The sequence below is a fragment of the Sinocyclocheilus grahami genome, unplaced genomic scaffold (assembly GCF_001515645.1).
Source record: "Sinocyclocheilus grahami isolate Dianchi unplaced genomic scaffold, SAMN03320097.WGS_v1.1 scaffold136.1, whole genome shotgun sequence".
NCBI lineage: Eukaryota > Metazoa > Chordata > Actinopteri > Cypriniformes > Cyprinidae > Sinocyclocheilus > Sinocyclocheilus grahami.
The window spans coordinates 2,450,008-2,468,408 of NW_015505315.1; the positions used below are offsets into that span (position 1 = coordinate 2,450,008).

An 18,401-nucleotide genomic window follows, 5' to 3' on the forward strand; every position below is an offset into this window, starting at 1 on the left:
TACTAAATGTACATTTACAGTGTGTAAGCATATAATATGTTTGTCTTCAGAGACACACACGTTACACAATTTTAAAAAATTTTTTAGAAATGAAGTAGTACACATTTCTGCAGACCACTACTTTCCCAATGCAATTGTTAAAAAAAAAAAAACAATGTGGGCCCACATACATTTGGATCCACATACTTTTCATGAAGACTTTTCACATGAATATGTTTGCACTACTAGTCAAATATTTCACTGTATAGCCTAAGTGATTCAACAACTGAATAGAAACTACTGCAAATATGTTAAGCTTCAACAGTTTTTTAAGGTTCTTGGCTGCATTTCATGGCTTTTGTTCAGAGCTAATTTCCAACCTGCCATAAATCAGCTCAATTAGGCCTTCTGAAACTGCAACGACTGTGCCATCTCATACTGAAGCATTGAATAATAGCATGTATCTAGCATTCAGCTCACGTTTAGGATCAGGGAGATAGGTCTGAGTGATGTGAGGTTAGCTTCACCTCCATGCTTTTCCTTATCATAAGAGACAGATAATGTCAGTGTCCACCTCAGCGCTGATTACCCTGTCATATGGCATCAGTGTCACTCTCTAAGCCAACACAATACCCCCCTGGGCCCATTAGTGCTGGCCTGGGCTATTTATGGGCTCTCCTCATCACCCAACTGCAAAAACACTCTCTCCTCTCTCTTTCATCGCTTGATGTCTATTTCCATCCCTACTCATTTCTGCTGTTCTCCTCTATGAAAGGGACAACTTTTGAAAAACATACTGTATTAGGGGGAAAAAAAACTTTTTCTTGTACATTATTTTACTTTTGAGCTCCAACAGAATCATTCAATTTGCTTTTATGCTGAACACAATGAGTGGCATCATTTCCTGTGCATATGTGGTCTTTGTTTCTGTGTCCTCAATCATTCTGAGGTATTAGACTAAAACCAATGCAGTACTCTTGCACTAGAGCGAATCGTAAGCATTTCTTGATTGACAGAAAGTTAAAAGCTAAAAGCTGTATTCACTTTAAACCTTGAACAAAAAAAGTACACCTTTTTGTCTCAGGGCTAAAATTTAATTTTAAGTATGAACTGTAAATGCTGTAATTGACAGTAAAAAATCTAGTGAATTACTATATGTATGCTTAAAAAAATGGAAGGACGTTGACAGAGTTAGCTTTTTGCACAGACCTGATATTCTTCAAAATAACGAAGGATAAAAAATGGGATAAAAAAAACATATAAAGAATAAAAAAGATTCAACTATACAAAAGGAGAGCTGATGGAAATGGATTAAACTGTCTATTGTAGTTTCATCTCTTTTTATGAGCAGTTGAACTTGACTGCGGTAGGATAAGGGGCAGAGGCAGTGGAGTGGAGTAGGATCATTTTGTAAGCTCTTTCTTCTTGATTCACATTTTATGTATGGCACTGATGTCCAGGCAGCAAGAGAGGTGGTTTCAAAGAAAACATGCTGAAACCAGTACTACAGTAGCACATTCACAGCAAGAATTGCCTACATCTTATTCACTAAGGCCATTTCGACTGAAAATACAATGTGGGCCCACATACATTTGGATCCACATACTTTTCATGAAGACTTTTCACATGAATATGTTTGCACTACTAGTCAAATATTTCACTGTATAGCCTAAGTGATTCAACAACTGAATAGAAACTACTGCAAATATGTTAAGCTTCAACAGTTTTTTAAGGTTCTTGGCTGCATTTCATGGCTTTTGTTCAGAGCTAATTTCCAATCTGCCATAAATCAGCTCAATTAGGCCTTCTGAAACTGCAACGACTGTGCCATCTCATACTGAAGCATTGAATAATAGCATGTATCTAGCATTCAGCTCACGTTTAGGATCAGGGAGATAGGTCTGAGTGATGTGAGGTTAGCTTCACCTCCATGCTTTTCCTTATCATAAGAGACAGATAATGTCAGTGTCCACCTCAGCGCTGATTACCCTGTCATATGGCATCAGTGTCACTCTCTAAGCCAACACAATACCCCCCTGGGCCCATTAGTGCTGGCCTGGGCTATTTATGGGCTCTCCTCATCACCCAACTGCAAAAACACTCTCTCCTCTCTCTTTCATCGCTTGATGTCTATTTCCATCCCTACTCATTTCTGCTGTTCTCCTCTATGAAAGGGACAACTTTTGAAAAACATACTGTATTAGGGGGAAAAAAAACTTTTTCTTGTACATTATTTTACTTTTGAGCTCCAACAGAATCATTCAATTTGCTTTTATGCTGAACACAATGAGTGGCATCATTTCCTGTGCATATGTGGTCTTTGTTTCTGTGTCCTCAATCATTCTGAGGTATTAGACTAAAACCAATGCAGTACTCTTGCACTAGAGCGAATCGTAAGCATTTCTTGATTGACAGAAAGTTAAAAGCTAAAAGCTGTATTCACTTTAAACCTTGAACAAAAAAAGTACACCTTTTTGTCTCAGGGCTAAAATTTAATTTTAAGTATGAACTGTAAATGCTGTAATTGACAGTAAAAAATCTAGTGAATTACTATATGTATGCTTAAAAAAATGGAAGGACGTTGACAGAGTTAGCTTTTTGCACAGACCTGATATTCTTCAAAATAACGAAGGATAAAAAATGGGATAAAAAAAACATATAAAGAATAAAAAAGATTCAACTATACAAAAGGAGAGCTGATGGAAATGGATTAAACTGTCTATTGTAGTTTCATCTCTTTTTATGAGCAGTTGAACTTGACTGCGGTAGGATAAGGGGCAGAGGCAGTGGAGTGGAGTAGGATCATTTTGTAAGCTCTTTCTTCTTGATTCACATTTTATGTATGGCACTGATGTCCAGGCAGCAAGAGAGGTGGTTTCAAAGAAAACATGCTGAAACCAGTACTACAGTAGCACATTCACAGCAAGAATTGCCTACATCTTATTCACTAAGGCCATTTCGACTGAAAATCCATTTCACTCACACCTGTTGCAAAACCTCTGTGGATTTAAAAGTCGGTAATATAAATATAAAAGTAGGCTAAGTAGAGAGAGACAGTCAGGCTTTACATGCAAAAAGAAGTCCAGCTCGTTGTAATTGTAATGGGTCGTTTCTCAATATACTAGGAAACAAGAGAAAAGGAAGAGAGATATTTTTACTGATGAAGAATTATTATACCAATTATTATTTTCTTCTTCTTAGTATTATTATTATTATTACATTATTATTATGCTATTTTGCTGCCAGATATCGATTACTGAAAATCACATTGTATTTAATGCAAAACTATATTGATTAATTCACATTCTGTGTATTTTTATTGTCCCATACTTGGCATGTGTGACAAAAGATGTTGATCCAGGAACATGCCTTACTTGGGAAAATCACGGCGACCATACATATATATAAATATACAGTATATATAAATATATCTATATATATATATATACTGTATATACTGTATATATATATATATATATATATATATATATATATATATAGATATATAGATAGATATACACACACATCACATACACACATCACACATACCAGATATGTGTGTGTGTGTGTGTGTGTGTGTGTGTGTGTGTGTAGGCGCTGACACCTAATGGATATTCCTGGCAACATTCATACTTTTAAATCGACACCTGCTATGATGTTTCTTATTTGTCGTCTCAGATATATTATATATTAAATAGCATATCTGGTTAGAGAAGTCACTGCAAAAAAACCTAATGCAGTGAAATTAATTTAGACATATTAAATGCATATTTACAGTTCAAGTTCAGAGAAGCACACATACAGATTCAAAGTAGAGGCAGTACACATTTCTGCTGACCACTACCTCCAGATTTTTTCTAAAGTTAGCTGGACATGGTTTGGCTGCAGTGGGTTAACTCCCTGACCCTCAAACCCAGCTGAGGCCATGGGCAAACCTCAGCGTGGAGTCTGACCAGCAGATGTGCTTCCGCAGCGGCCCAGCTGCACACCATGTTAAAGGCCCAGCACCCCCTACTTCCTCCTCCATCTGCCACTGCCACACACCAGATAACACACTCAAGTACAGTATATAACCGTAAACCCTCAGAATCTACCCGAGAAATATGCACCATGTTTCAACCGCTAATGAGGATGAGAAAATCTTTCTAGATGGTTATTGGCCTTTACCCTTGATGCCAAAATGAGCCTAGCAACAAATACAGGCTTCATCTGTCATGGCGTGTTCAGCAAAGCAGAACTTATCTGAAATCGCTTTATTTGGCCAAGCAATCACGTATTTCCATGCTCTTGTCAGGAACAAAGTCATTAGAGATACTTACAGCAAAATAGAATAATTAAGAAGCTGGTAATTACTGCACGGAGGTCTGCCTATGGCTCTGACAATTTCATGTGAAAGCATTCTCTAATGTTAAGACGTGATACTGAATGTAAAGTGTGTACCCTTGTGTAATTAGATTACAACTCAAGCTGCTCTACAGTGTTAAAGAGAAGCTACAAAAAGTGGATGACTTTATCTGTAGAATGTTTAAACTATCAAAGCAGGGCAAACTTGGATGCAGTTTTAATAAAATAAGCCCTTGACAGGTTGCCCTGCACATTTCTGATAGCAAATCTTTTTATAGTTGTTTGTTCAACAGTATGTGAGCAAACACTCTACGATCACTTTACTTCAAGGCTCAACTAATGCTACAGCTATATTTCTTGGAGAGATTTTAGCATATCTAGAAACTTTTGAGCCAGACATAATGTCTGTTAGCTGCCGGGTTGGCAGCTGAGGACGTCTGCTCTGAAAGGCACTAATTTGTCAAATGCAATGGTGAACGTAATTCAAAATGTATATGTTTAAATTATGAGCTTCACTCATTAAAATCTGAACTTTCAAGTAGTGAACAAGAGTTAAGAATTAAAGGAATATTCCATGTTCAATACAAGTTAAGCTTGACACACAGCACTTACCACAAAAATGAAGAAGAAGAAGAAGAAGAAGAAGAAGAAGAAGAAGAAGAAGAAGAAGAAGAAGAAGAAGAAGAAGAAAAGACTGTGTAGTTACAGTGAGGCACTTATAATGGAAGTGAATGAGACCAAACTGTAATTATATTACATTCATATTCATTAAATATGTACTTTGATTTTAGTGAAAACACAAAACAAAACATGATTTTTTCCCCTTTCTTTTTTATTATAATCTTCACATTTATGCTTTTAAATCTACTAACAAATTACTTCCATTGTAAGGCTCTCACTGTAAACTTGATATTTGTATTGAACCTGGAATATTTCCCTAAAACTGCTACTAACCAGTAGTGTAATTTGTTTGGTTGTATTTATTATTAATTAAATTATATGTTTATTACAGACTTATTTTCAGAAAGCAAAAAAAAAAACCAAAAAACACCTAGGATTTTTGACTTTTAAATAAATGTAAAATAAACCCTTTCCAAATTATTCCAATAAGTTTTAGCATATTTAAGGCAGTGTGCAGACTGTAAATCTACATGGGCTGATAGCTTAAAATGTGCGAGCGGTATGCTGGATACATGTTATCTATTTCCATAAATATGTCTCAGAAAATAGCTTCCAAATCATTGTCAAGACATCTCCCTGACAAGACCTTATTTATTTTTTACCTGCCAGGAATATGGCGTGCATAATCAGAAATGTTATTAGAAGAACAGACCCCTCGCCTGTTAGCCCTGTTACCGGAGCTCGTAATAACTCTGAAAATGCAAATTAACTCTGGGTAATCTATTAACGTCACTTCAATTTTATATCAGCACTCCAATTTAGCAGATCCTGACACATTCCTGTGCACTGTGTCTCCATACACGGGTTCATTTTTCCAGGAGAGAGCGGGCACACAGCAAGCAGGGCGGAGAAGCCATGTGCCATCTGTCTCTTCCCGACTTTATTACCCGACTCTATAATGAAGCCCCCGTCGCCAAGGCCTCACACACGCTCGACTTTCAGATGACAAAAACAACTTTATTTTTCCTTGTAGCAATTATTGTCATTCACACCTTCTTCTATGGAAGGGAGGCGGTATGGACGACTCTGTGTTAATTACCCCAATAGTCACTTCAAGTAGACTTGCTAATTTCAACAATGTAGCAATCCTCTTGTCAGCAGAAGGCAGGGAGCTTTGTAATGCCAGCATATGGTTTGAAGACCTGAAGGGGGAATTCGCCCGCTTGTATTGGCCTTAGAGTCAAAGACCCCATTAGTGAAAAAACAGACCCGGTAATCCAATGAGATTTGTCCAATCCATGCAAATGAGTTATCACTGCCCATTGTGGACAGACCGACACGAACAAGTAACACTCTTAAATGATTCAAAGTGAAATTGAAATATGAGATAATCTCATGAATATACATATAAAATGTTCAGGGAAAAATTTGCATCCGTGAGCTTTCATCAAATGTTTTAAGTTGAGAAGGTAAAGGATTTGTCTCGCCTCCCTTGGTCTCTCATGGCTTTGGTGAGCTAAGGTTTTTAGAGATTGCCGACAGCATTACACAACAGTCCAGTAGCATCTGAGCATTATTTTTTTTCCCACTGAAATAAAATAAATAAGTATATATATATATATATATATATATATATATATATATATATATTGTAGTGGGATTATTATTATTATTATAGTATGATTATTATTATAAAATTAAGTCTCTATTACATACTAGTCAAATTCTAACACTTAAATACATTACTGTAATATAACTGCACTTTAAAGAATATTTTGTAATTATAATTATTTCACTTTAACTACAGAAGTAATATTACAATACTTACATCTTTATTTCTTCACTTGCAAGACTTAAAGTGTTACTGCAACCAAAAATGAAAGTACTGTCATTAATTACTCACCCTCATGTCGTTCCACACCCGTAAGACCTTTGTAGCTTCATAAAATTACGGCTGAACCACTAATGTCACACGGACTATTTTACCGATGTCCTAACTATGTTTCTAGTTCTGGGAACATTTCAGTTGCATTGCTCTCTAGGGTCAGAAAGCACTAGAATTCATCAAAAATAGTTTAATTTGTGTTCTGAAGATGAATGAAGGTCTTACAGGTTTGGAACGACATGAGGGTCCATGAGGGACATGAGAGTAATTCATGACAGATTTTTTATTTTTGGGTGAACTATCCCTTTAAACCTTCAAGCTTTATTTTGGTGGTGGGAAACATTTCAAGTTTCTGTGATAACAGGTTTACAAAAGTTTCTCATTACAAATCTAGTGCAACACTGTGACCTACTGTCTACAAGATATGTTGGGAATGATGTGAATGTGAAAAGCACATAACTCGCGCACACTGCATTCCAAAATGCACACTGAACTAACAGCACATGCAGATATGGAGTTCACAGCTGTACGTGTGTAAATGATCACAGTGCCACACACTACTGTGTGTGTCAAACTCACTGTCAGACAGAAGCGAAAGTGAGAAAACTGGAAACGGTGTATTGATACTGTGGAAAATGAGCACTAAGTCATGAAACTAAATATTCAGACTTGGTATGTATCGAAATATCTACATTTTTGACAACACTATAACATACATACAGTCATAGCCAAATACTTTAACACTCATCTGTCCCTCCCGAACCTATAACAAAAGTGTCCCTCGCGGGTCAAAATGACCCGAAGGCCAAAAATGACACTAATTTTATTTTTGGCCCAGAAAGCTTATATTGGTCCATTTTTCAGTTTTTTTTCCTCTCATTTTTTATGTAGGTTTTTTTTTGGTGATTTTCATTTTATTCACATACAATTCTGGATATTTTTTTGAATGAAAATTAGCATATTTTATACATTTTTTCACCAAAAAAACTAAACAAAGAAAGTCACAATTTCTGCATATTTATACTTTAAACATGATCATCAATCAGGACCTAGGTCACTGAGTGTCTCTGATGCCATCTGGTGGGGAAAAATACATAAAATTGCATTTTATGATTACAGCCACTAGAGGGGCCTATATAACCCTATGGAGATTCTTAAATGAGCCAAACAAGTTAAGTGTTTAAAACTACACCAACTTGATGCTTCATTAAGCTTTCAGATATATATATATATATATAAAAACATTAAAAATAAAAATAAATGAATAATTATACTATCCAAACATGTGCATATTCATACAGTTTCATAAATATGTAATAAATGTAAAAGATACATTTGACTCAAAATTAACTGTTACAGTTTTTTGAAAAAAATATCAAAATGTCATTTCCCAGCAGAAACATCATACAAGCTATAATGTGTTTCAATGGGAGTGTGTGTGCCATGTGTGTGTGTGTGAACATGTGATGAGGCTTCATTAAGCTTTCAGAGAGATATATATATATATATATATATATATAAACATTAAAAATACTATATTTTGTAAAAAAAATAAAAATAAATGAATAATTATACTATCCAAACATGTGCATATTCATACAGTTTCATATGTAATAAATTTAAAAGATACATTTGACTCAAAATTAACTGTTACAGTTTTTTGAAAAAAATATCAAAATGTCATTTCCCAGCAGAAACATCATACAAGCTATAATGTGTTTCAATGGGAGTGTGTGTGCCATGTGTGTGTGTGTGTGTGTGCGTGTGTGTGTGGGTATGTGAGTTTTTTGTGCATTGAGGACATTCTGCAGTCTCAGCCCTTTGTTTGGGTATGCATCTTTTCTGGATTGTGTCAGGTTTTGTATAGTCAAAAAAATCTAATAAATTAAAAAAATGCTGTTTTTTTTCGGACATTCCATTCATTCCTATGGCCGGGTCAAAATGAATGTAATACTCATTTTTTTATTACACCCACACAGAATCCTAGAATCGACTCAAATTTTGTGTGTGTGTGCTCCATGCTCAAGTGTGACAAAATTAAATAAAAAAAATAATCTGCAGATTTTTTCGTAAATTCCATGCTTTTCCAGTGGCGGGTCAAAATGACCCGCGAGGGATACTTTTGATACTTTTTTATAGCACCCACTTAAACTGCTCGAATTCACTAAATGATTTGTTCATGTATTCCCGGTTCAAGTGTGACAAATGTAACAAAGTCTCATACCATAAAGATCAACGTTTGATTTTTTAAAAATATTTTTTTTGGGTCAAAATGACCCGAGGGACGGATGAGGGTTTTAAAGTGAGTTAAATAAATGTGTCTGGTGCTAACCAAAGTAATAAACTAGCTGTTTATATACCTGTACTAACTATAATTCCATAATCAACAACCTAATGTAATCAACAACCTAATGTAATCTACAACGTAAATAAATGAAAACCAATTGGTTTGGTTTCTCAACTGAACTTTAAGAACCCAAACAAACTTTCTCACAAAACTTATTGTCAGGCCATTATTAGAAAACAAAAAAAAATATTTTTTTTGGGTCAAAATGACCCGAGGGACGGATGAGGGTTTTAAAGTGAGTTAAATAAATGTGTCTGGTGCTAACCAAAGTAATAAACTAGCTTTTTATATACCTGTACTAACTATAATTCCATAATCAACAACCTAATGTAATCAACAACCTAATGTAATCTACAACGTAAATAAATGAAAACCAATTGGTTTGGTTTCTCAACTGAACTTTAAGAACCCAAACAAACTTTCTCACAAAACTTATTGTCAGGCCATTATTAGAAAACAAAACATGCGGCATCAGCATGAGAGGTAAACTTCTGTGATTTGTGTACATGAGACAGGAAATAAAAGAGGCTTCCTTATTTGTCTGTTTGTTGTTTTTCTCTCCCAGCCAAAGAGCTTTTGATTCTCTCTATGAGTGTCTCCCACAACATAAATACTTTATAAGACCAAAACAAGTCATTGAGAATGCCTTTCAAGCAAACAAGAGAACATCAGCTAATGTTTAATTGATCAGCAGTGACAAAAGGAAAGAACAATCGTGAAAGAAGTCAACAGGCATCTTTTGCCATATTCCCCATCCTGCCCTCCTCCACCACTGTGCTCGTCACCCCCGCCGTCTGCTGTATCCCACACTTCACTGTCAAACCCCTCGGAAAATACACTGAGGATTTCAATTGTGTGCATTAGTCTGAAAGCAGAAGAAAGACTCTCACATACAGCTCCAATTCCGTATGCCCTAAGTGCACAAAAAAATATGGCAAAGAACAAACGGTGACGAGAAAATGCCCATATGAAGAAGCCAAGGTTTTAAAGGAAACAAGGAAGCTCTGTGTTGCACATGACTGGGTTATAATGTACCTTGAGAAGAGCAGAATTCCCCCAACTGCATTCTACACTTCAAAAGTGAGCCTTGGGTCGGGAGTTGAAAAACACTTGAAGCACGGCGCAGATTTAATGCTGTTTTACTGCCCAAATGGACATCGATCATTTTATTAATGGCACTTCCTGTAACTCAGAGTACTCTCATCTTTAATCTATATTAATGAATATAGTTATCCTCTCTGCATTACATTATTTCATGTTGTGTAAACCATCAACCGCAAAAATAAAACAAGTCATGAGTTTAGACATTTCATACAGCTACTGTATTCCCCAGCGCAAGAGTTGAAAACACACAACAGATTCCTTTATACTTTCCTGAAAAAAGTGAATTTCACTATATTGCAGCACAACAGGGCATTCAGAATGTCATGAGGGTTACAAAAAATCCCTTAAATTGCACTATTATGAGATTCCCTTCACCGACTAACTCGTATTCAAAATCCATCTCAAGGTCAGGCTCAGGATTGTACGGGGAAATCTCAAGCAGGCTTTGTCAACTAACAATGAGCTCTATTTAAGGAGACATTCGTTGGAATGCATGGCTACAAATGCTTGAGAACTTATGAATACATTCTGTGCCTTGAAAAACAAAAAGCTTTTTTTTATGGTCATTCTGGACAATTTCAGTGGCAGACCCCCATTATGCTTTAATGCTGAACTATGTCCATTGGATTCTGAGGTGACATGACTATGGACACCAGAATACATGTTGTGCATTGTTGTATCAATCTCCAGACATCCTAATGAGAAATTCCTGTCACCTCCTATTTCTTTGTCTATTCTTATATATCTATTACTTGTATATTTTGTAAGAGCTTTTGTCTGCATCGTGTCATTGTTAAGCTGAGACAACCAGAGACCATGAAAGGAGATCACTCACCCACTTGGGACATCTCTGGCACTGAACCTTTGTAAGGCCCCTCAATGAACTGTGGGGGGTTGTCATTGATGTCTTGCACTTTGATGATGAACTCTGATGGTGGTTCCAGAGGTTGGTTGGTGTCTCTGTCGATGACCTGTGCCGTGAGCGTGTACTCGGCCTTCTCCTCCCTGTCTAGCCTTTTCATGGCGTGAATGTCCCCCGTCCTCTCGCTGATGGCGAAGATGGTGCCCGCCCCTTCCCCTGCCAGCACATACTTGATGTTCTTAGTCCCCACGTCCAAATCCGTATGGAGCTAAAAAGAGAAACAGAGGAGGGGGATTGAGGCTACTTCCAGTTGCAGCTAAGACCACTCGAGCATGACCAGATCAATGGCATCCACACCGGACCGTGCTGCAATCAATCACGTAAAAGAATTAAAGCCCACCGTCAAGTGCAGAGCTGCACAGTCTCTTCGACATTCTAGTGTTTTACTGTGACGGCTGAATTGTTCAATCTCACAGACAAAAAAGGGGAAAAGAGCAGGCTAAGTCCTGGATTTCAAGGTAATGCTTGAGTTGTGTATTTCATCTATCTGTCATTCACCTCTTCATACATCGCTAGTAGAGGGTGGAGGTCAAAGCGTTCTGCTCACACCTGCCTCAGGGCCCTGTTACCAACTTGAAACCAGTCACCAGGCCACAGCTCCAGAATGAGAAGGCAATTGGGTTGTGTGTGGAGAAAAAAAAGAAAGAAAATAAATAAAGGGCAAGACTATCCTTGACTGCTTCTGAGAGGGAAAACTATGGAAGCCCGTTTCCGCCACTAAATAAAAAAATATAATTTTCCATAGAAAACAGACAGACATCTGCCAAACAAAAGAGAAAGAGGCCCAAAACAGCTACGCCTTCTCTCAGATTTATTTATTTATTTGTTTTTTTTTTAGACTTGTCTTTGTATAGACCATACAAATAAATTAATTGAACCCTTTTTGGTCACATTTTATTTTAAGGTCCAATTATCACCATTAACAAACCATTAACTCTGACGTTTGCCTCAATATATTACTAATTTGCTGCTTATTAATAGTTAGTACGGCAGTTGTTAAGTTTGGGTATTGTGTAGGATTAGGGATGTAATTAGGGATGTAGAATATGGTCACGCAGAACCATAAAAAAAAAAAATGTAAAATTATTATTATTATTGTTATTATTTTGTAAAAAATAATAATAATAGTAATAATAATAAAGGCTTTTTTTCTGACAGAACTTGTGAAGATTTCAATTTCTGAAATGGCATTTACAAAAAAAGAAATCCCTACATAATTCACATCAGTTCGGTAGCTACATCATGTACAGCAACTTCAGCTCCCTTTCCTGAGGTGGTAATATATACAGCCTGGTGCGAGGTAGAAGTACACTTGAGACTGCAGTAACAAGGACAGCGTAACAAGGACAGCGTGAGCTTTGAAATGCGGACTTCAAGAAAAAAAGCAATTGCTTTATAACTATGGTTTCATGCATATGTTGTCTCAGCGGTGCCGTTTCCAGACACTGACAAAGCACACACACTTAAATTGTCACACCTTGCACTTTTGTTCCCCTAATTGTCCTATCATTCCACATGAAAGATGTATCTCATTAACACATCAGCTTCACAACAGTCTTCGCTCTATGAAAACCCCTAAATGAGCCCAAATTAATGATGTGCTTTTTCTGATGGGAAACTTTTTTTCTCTTTCCTGAGATTCTCATGTATTCGAGAAAATGAGCAATAATATGTATTATTATGGATTCCTACAATATATGAACAAAATGTCACAGCAGCAAAACTTCACTTCCACCATTTGTTCATCCCTATGCCCTATGTGTACAGACAACATTTCAAGCTTGCGCTCACACCAGTCTCATTCTGACGAGCGATCGCTTAATCTCAATGTGCAAACAATCGACTGAAAGTGCGGCTGCGGAGGGGAGGGGAGGCAGTCTGTCATTATCTGGGTTGCCAGGGCAACTCCAGTGCTCTAACATCTGACGGCATCCGCATTTTCCCAACTCTCTTAACACACATATAATGGAAAGAGGTCTGGTGTTTTTTGGGTTTTTTTTGGACCATTTTGTTTCAATATTGTCAAATAAGGAAAAAGTCTATGATCACTCCACTGAAGGTACAAAGGAGACAGAAGGTCAAAGAAAACAACAAAATCACAAAGTTAAGTTGATTTCATAATAAATTTGATTAAAAACGTTGAGTACAAGACACTGAGAAATACGGAGCTAAAAAATAACGGCAACATTGGGAAATGTAAAATCCTGGGCAGTCTTAAATCTGCCAGCACACTGGTGTGGATTGACATTCAGAGCTGCCCGACTAGAGCTGAACAGAGACAACAGTGGGTTTTACACCCGTCTCTCTCTGTACCACTGCTGTGGAGTACAGCTTTTATTGTCCAGGAGAAAATATGTCAGTGGCTGTTAGAGATGAACCTTTATAGTAGCCTGAGGAACAATCAGCGGCTCCGTAATGAGGAACCCTCCATCCCTCTACGCCTGCCGACTGCACACTAAAGTGCAGCGTTCAGCCCAACATTGCAAATTAATGATTTTGCCTCATGTCAGGGCAAGTGGCAGAGAGGACGTGAGTAGAGAAGGTTCCCCTTCAGGAACTCGAGCTGCGTCGAGACGCTTTGGGAACGCCCCTTGCGTGACCGCGTTCTGACGCACGTGTCAAATCCGTCTAATGGAGCAGCGAGACGTCACGAGCAGGGTGACGTAAGCACCAGAAAGCATAAAGGCACATCCGGCCGGGCGCAAACCAGCTTCTGCTCTTCAGTAGCACTCTGTGTATGTGTCTGTCTTTTTACTGTTGCCCGTCCACACAAGCACTCATATATATATAAAACAATGAGAAGTCTATGGCGAGTGAACGGCATTACAAACGCTGTGTTTCTCCCTGCCCACGATATCTGGCGGCAGGGAATACATACGATTTGTGTGTCGTTTGTTTAGGAGCAGAGCATGCACGGTCAGCTTTCGAGCAGCTGATTGTCATCACTGCGAGCTCCTGCTAAGCACGCTCCGCTCTCGCCTGGCTGTGTTTGATGACAGCGGCCAGGCTCGCGATCCCGCTGGCAGGCACAGCGCAGACTGTTGTCGTGGGGACCGCGGGTGGATTTAGCGTAGGGATCCGACACCTACAGAGATGTTGTGTCAAGCGTTTCAAAAATGTCAACCCAAGGACCATCTCAACGGTCAATTAGCCATTGTTTAAGAATAGTGCTCTGCTTGGACTAAGTACACTGGACCATGTGCTACTGCAGGCCTTCAAGGTCACCGTAGTTTCAGCATGGTGCCTGCTGAAAGGTTTCATGCATGTTGCAAGAGCAAATTCCTGTAATGGATTCCGGGGGTTTCAGAAGCGATGCCATTTATATTTTAACAGCCACTAATGACATTAACTTACTTCTCCTCCTCATCATCAGAAGCATCACTATAATTCATGTCAATGCTATATAGGCAACATAGTTAACACGGCTTTCGTAGTATGTTATCTTTTCATTTTGCTCATCTAGATGAAGTTGTAGCCATTGTGGTTGGCATGTGGTGCTCATGTGGGAGATGTAGGTTCAGATTTGGCTGTGTGTCACATCCAATATTAATTTCCCTCTCCCCCTATTATTTCTCAACTCTGTAATTTCACCATCTGCTATGTAATTTCCAACTGAAACTACTAATAACTGCAAAAAGTATTGTATTATTCAAAAACAATATTCTGTTTGCAATCAGCCTTAACTTTTTGTTTAGCATTATTTCATATGTAAGCAAGTGCTCATATATATAACACTGACTCTCTCTCTATATATATGAGTCAGTGTTATATTTATATGAGCACTTGCTTACATATAAGATAATGTTCTGTTTCAAATATTGAATATGGGCTGTATGGAAAATAAGCTATGTGTATATGTGCATAATGAACGAGTTTAAATGTAAATACTTTCTTCATGATAAAAAGATTGCATGCTGCCTGATAAGCCTATTGTTAAATTCTTGCAGTATGAGATAAAATGAACAGGCTATACATAAAAAGTAATGATTGTTATTTTTCCAGCTCACCCTACATTTGACACTGTATGTATTCAATAAAACAGGATTCCAACCTTCAGAGAAAATAATAAATGCCCTAATGAAAAACAACGAGAGTAGGCATGTGATGCATGCTTGACTAATGAATACCACATGGTGCCTTGAATGGAGTGGCTTTCTCAGTAACCTTCCCAGGTACATGATTAGCCTTCCTGTGCTCCTGATTTATTCCAACTGTGCTGAGAAGGAACCAAACAGAGCAATTGTTATTGCTATACAAAGTAAATGTAATCAAATCAAAAACAGATAGATTTTCATGAAGCAGATCCAACTACATATTCAGATACAAAACTCTGCTACAAAAGAGCTTTATCTTTGTCCAGATAATACAGATTGAGAATCTAATTTCATATTTTAGCATAGTCGTTTTTTTTTTTTTTTAACCCGCTGCTTTATTTACTGAGTGGCTGAATGGACTGTGGACTGTAACAGGATGTGATTACTGATTTTCCTGTTAAAACATGCATTGATTTCACACAAGTAACACCATCACAAGCAACACGTCAGGTCTGGGCCTGGACTGGTTCTGTTTAAGACTGGCTGTGACTCTGAACTTCTGGTCTGCTAAAAACTAATCAGATATACAACAATCTTTCAATCTAGAAACCACTAACAATGGAACAAATAATAATAATAATATGAAATAAGTGAAATATGAAAATAAAATCTCAACTATATAACCATACCATTTAAAAGTTAGGAGTCAGTAAGATGTTATTTCTTTCTTTCTTTCTTTCTTTCTTTCTTTCTTTCTTTCTTTCTTTCTTTCTTTCTTTCTTTCTTTCTTTCGTGAAAGAAATGGATGTTTGATCAAAATCCGCATATCAGAATGACTTCTGAAGGATCATGTGACAATGAAGACGAGTAATGACTGCTGAAAATAGCTCTGCTCTGCCATCACATGAATAAATGTCATTTTAAAATAAATTAAAATAGACAAGGGTATTTTCGATTTCAATATATGTATTAAATTATATTTTTGATCAAATAAATGCAGCCTTGATGAGCATTAAACTCCTTTCTAAAACATTTACAAATTTACCGACATCAAACTTAAAAAAAAAAAAAAGTATAATACTAATAACAATAATAATAAACTGTGTGTGTGTGTTTGTATATATATATATAACTTGCATCCAAAATGAAAGTTTTTGTGTACATAGTATATATGTGTGAACTGTATATTTATTATGTACAGTATATATAAAGAGACGCACATACAGTATATAATTAGAACATATTTGCATGTATTTACATGTATATATTTATATTCATATAATTTATATTATATATAAATATATTTAATATATAAACATAACACATTTTTCTTAAATATATACATGCATGCATGTGCATTTATATATACATAATAAATATACACTGTACACGTACATATATTATGCACACAAAAACTTTTATTTTGGATGCGATTAATCGCGATTAATCGTTGCCCATTACTACAGTTTTTTAAAATTGGTTTGGTACTATTTTCACAAGTAAGGTTGCCATGTTCATTTTTATTTTCAAGTGGTTCCCTAAGGCCATGAAGGTACTATACAGTGTCATTAGACATGCAAATAACTCATCCATCTCTCCTTGGCAGAGACCAATGGACTGATAGGAGCTGCAATTATCATGTTCTTTTCTTTGAAGTGTCTTTTGGCTGTCCCCACAAAAGGCTTCAGGGACAGAGAGGGGTTCAGTTCTCAGGCAGCACTATCTATGCTAGCTGTCTGTTCTAATGTGGAATTACAGAGAACTCTGTTTTAACATGTCACATCACGGCAGATTAGATGCGGCAACAAGCAGTTCCTTTGTCTCACAGACTGAAGACTGCATGCAAACCGAATGTGTATGTGTCTGTTTGTGTGCACGCGCACGTGTGCTTATAAGTGACTATGCGGCTCCGAAGTCTGAAGATTAGAAAACCAGCAGGCAAGAGGTAAGGGGTAGTGTTTCATGCACAGGAATACAAAGGGTGAGCATCCTTTCTTGTTTCCCCCCTTAAGGTGTTCTGTACATTTCATGAAAGCCATACTGAGTGATGAAAGCATCTTACAAATTTCACAGGTCCCACAACATCATTGTTTTGCTGCACTGTTTTAGCACCTGTATTTCTAGCATTTCTTTTTTGGTGTGTGCCGAGGGCAAAATGAGCAGTTTACCCAGCAAATAAATTCCCACAGCAGATATTTATTTTACTTTCATCTTCTCTCTTTGGGAAGATAAATATAGAGGTCTTCTCTGTCTTTTGAATTACTTTTGAACCCATCATTATTTTCTGTTTTTAAAAAGAAAATTGGTACGACCTCAAATGTATTAAAACCAAGCAAAAATAAAGAGACTGTTTAACATCTACATCAATTGTGAAGAGACAATTCCCAAACGTAACAACTGCAAGCTCATGGAAGTTCAGCTGCACCTGCTGACAAAATAAAGTGCTTATTGATGGAGAGAAGGCAAAAAAAACATAAAAATGGACCCTTCAAAATGAACACAGTCAAATTACGCATCCATTTTTAGTCTCTGTCTGAAATGCCCATCGGTAGTGTCAACAGAGATTTCACGCTGCACTGCAGGCACATCAGCCGACAGAAACATTTCCCCCTTACCTGCAATTTACATCAGAACACACGCATAGTGAGATTAGCGGCATTTTTGAATGGGCTGCTCTGACTGAACGCTCTAACAATGTGTCATCCACTCACCACTGTGAGGAGCATTTAATGCTGTCCTGCTTTTAGACCAAGCACCATGGACACATGTCAGTCTGACCATTTAAAACTCCAGATGTCAGGAATAAAACAGCAGGGTGGATTTGAGTCTGTGTTGCTTCTTCTGAAGGATATAAGTTCATCAAGAAAGGTTCCTGATTTAAACATGACCGTACTTGTAAGAATTTAAAACCTCTCTTCAGTGAAGCCAACTCGTTTGATTTCTTAGCTTCCAAGTGGTATGGACTATCAGCACAGTTGTGCAGTATTCCAAATTAAATAAAGAATCTTCTGTCAGTTACAATTTAATTCCTGAATTTGAAATGAATTGGAATGGAGTAGCCAACAAGTCAACAATTCAAATTAAAATGTAAATAAATTAGAAACTAATGCAAGATGTATGTTGGGGTGGGCGATATACTGGTAGACGCAATTAACCAGTAGAAGT

At 37.1% G+C, this 18,401-nt stretch overlaps 1 protein-coding gene across 1 annotated transcript in view; it reads right to left on the reverse strand.

Annotated features, from left to right (window-relative positions):
* Positions 1-18,401, reverse strand: part of LOC107591036 (cadherin-8-like) — a 101,357-nt gene that overhangs the window by 55,415 nt on the left and 27,541 nt on the right. The window contains exon 3 of the mRNA XM_016280040.1: positions 11,116-11,410. Within this exon, the coding sequence (XP_016135526.1) occupies positions 11,116-11,410 (295 nt within the window). The remainder of the gene's footprint in view (positions 1-11,115; positions 11,411-18,401) is intronic.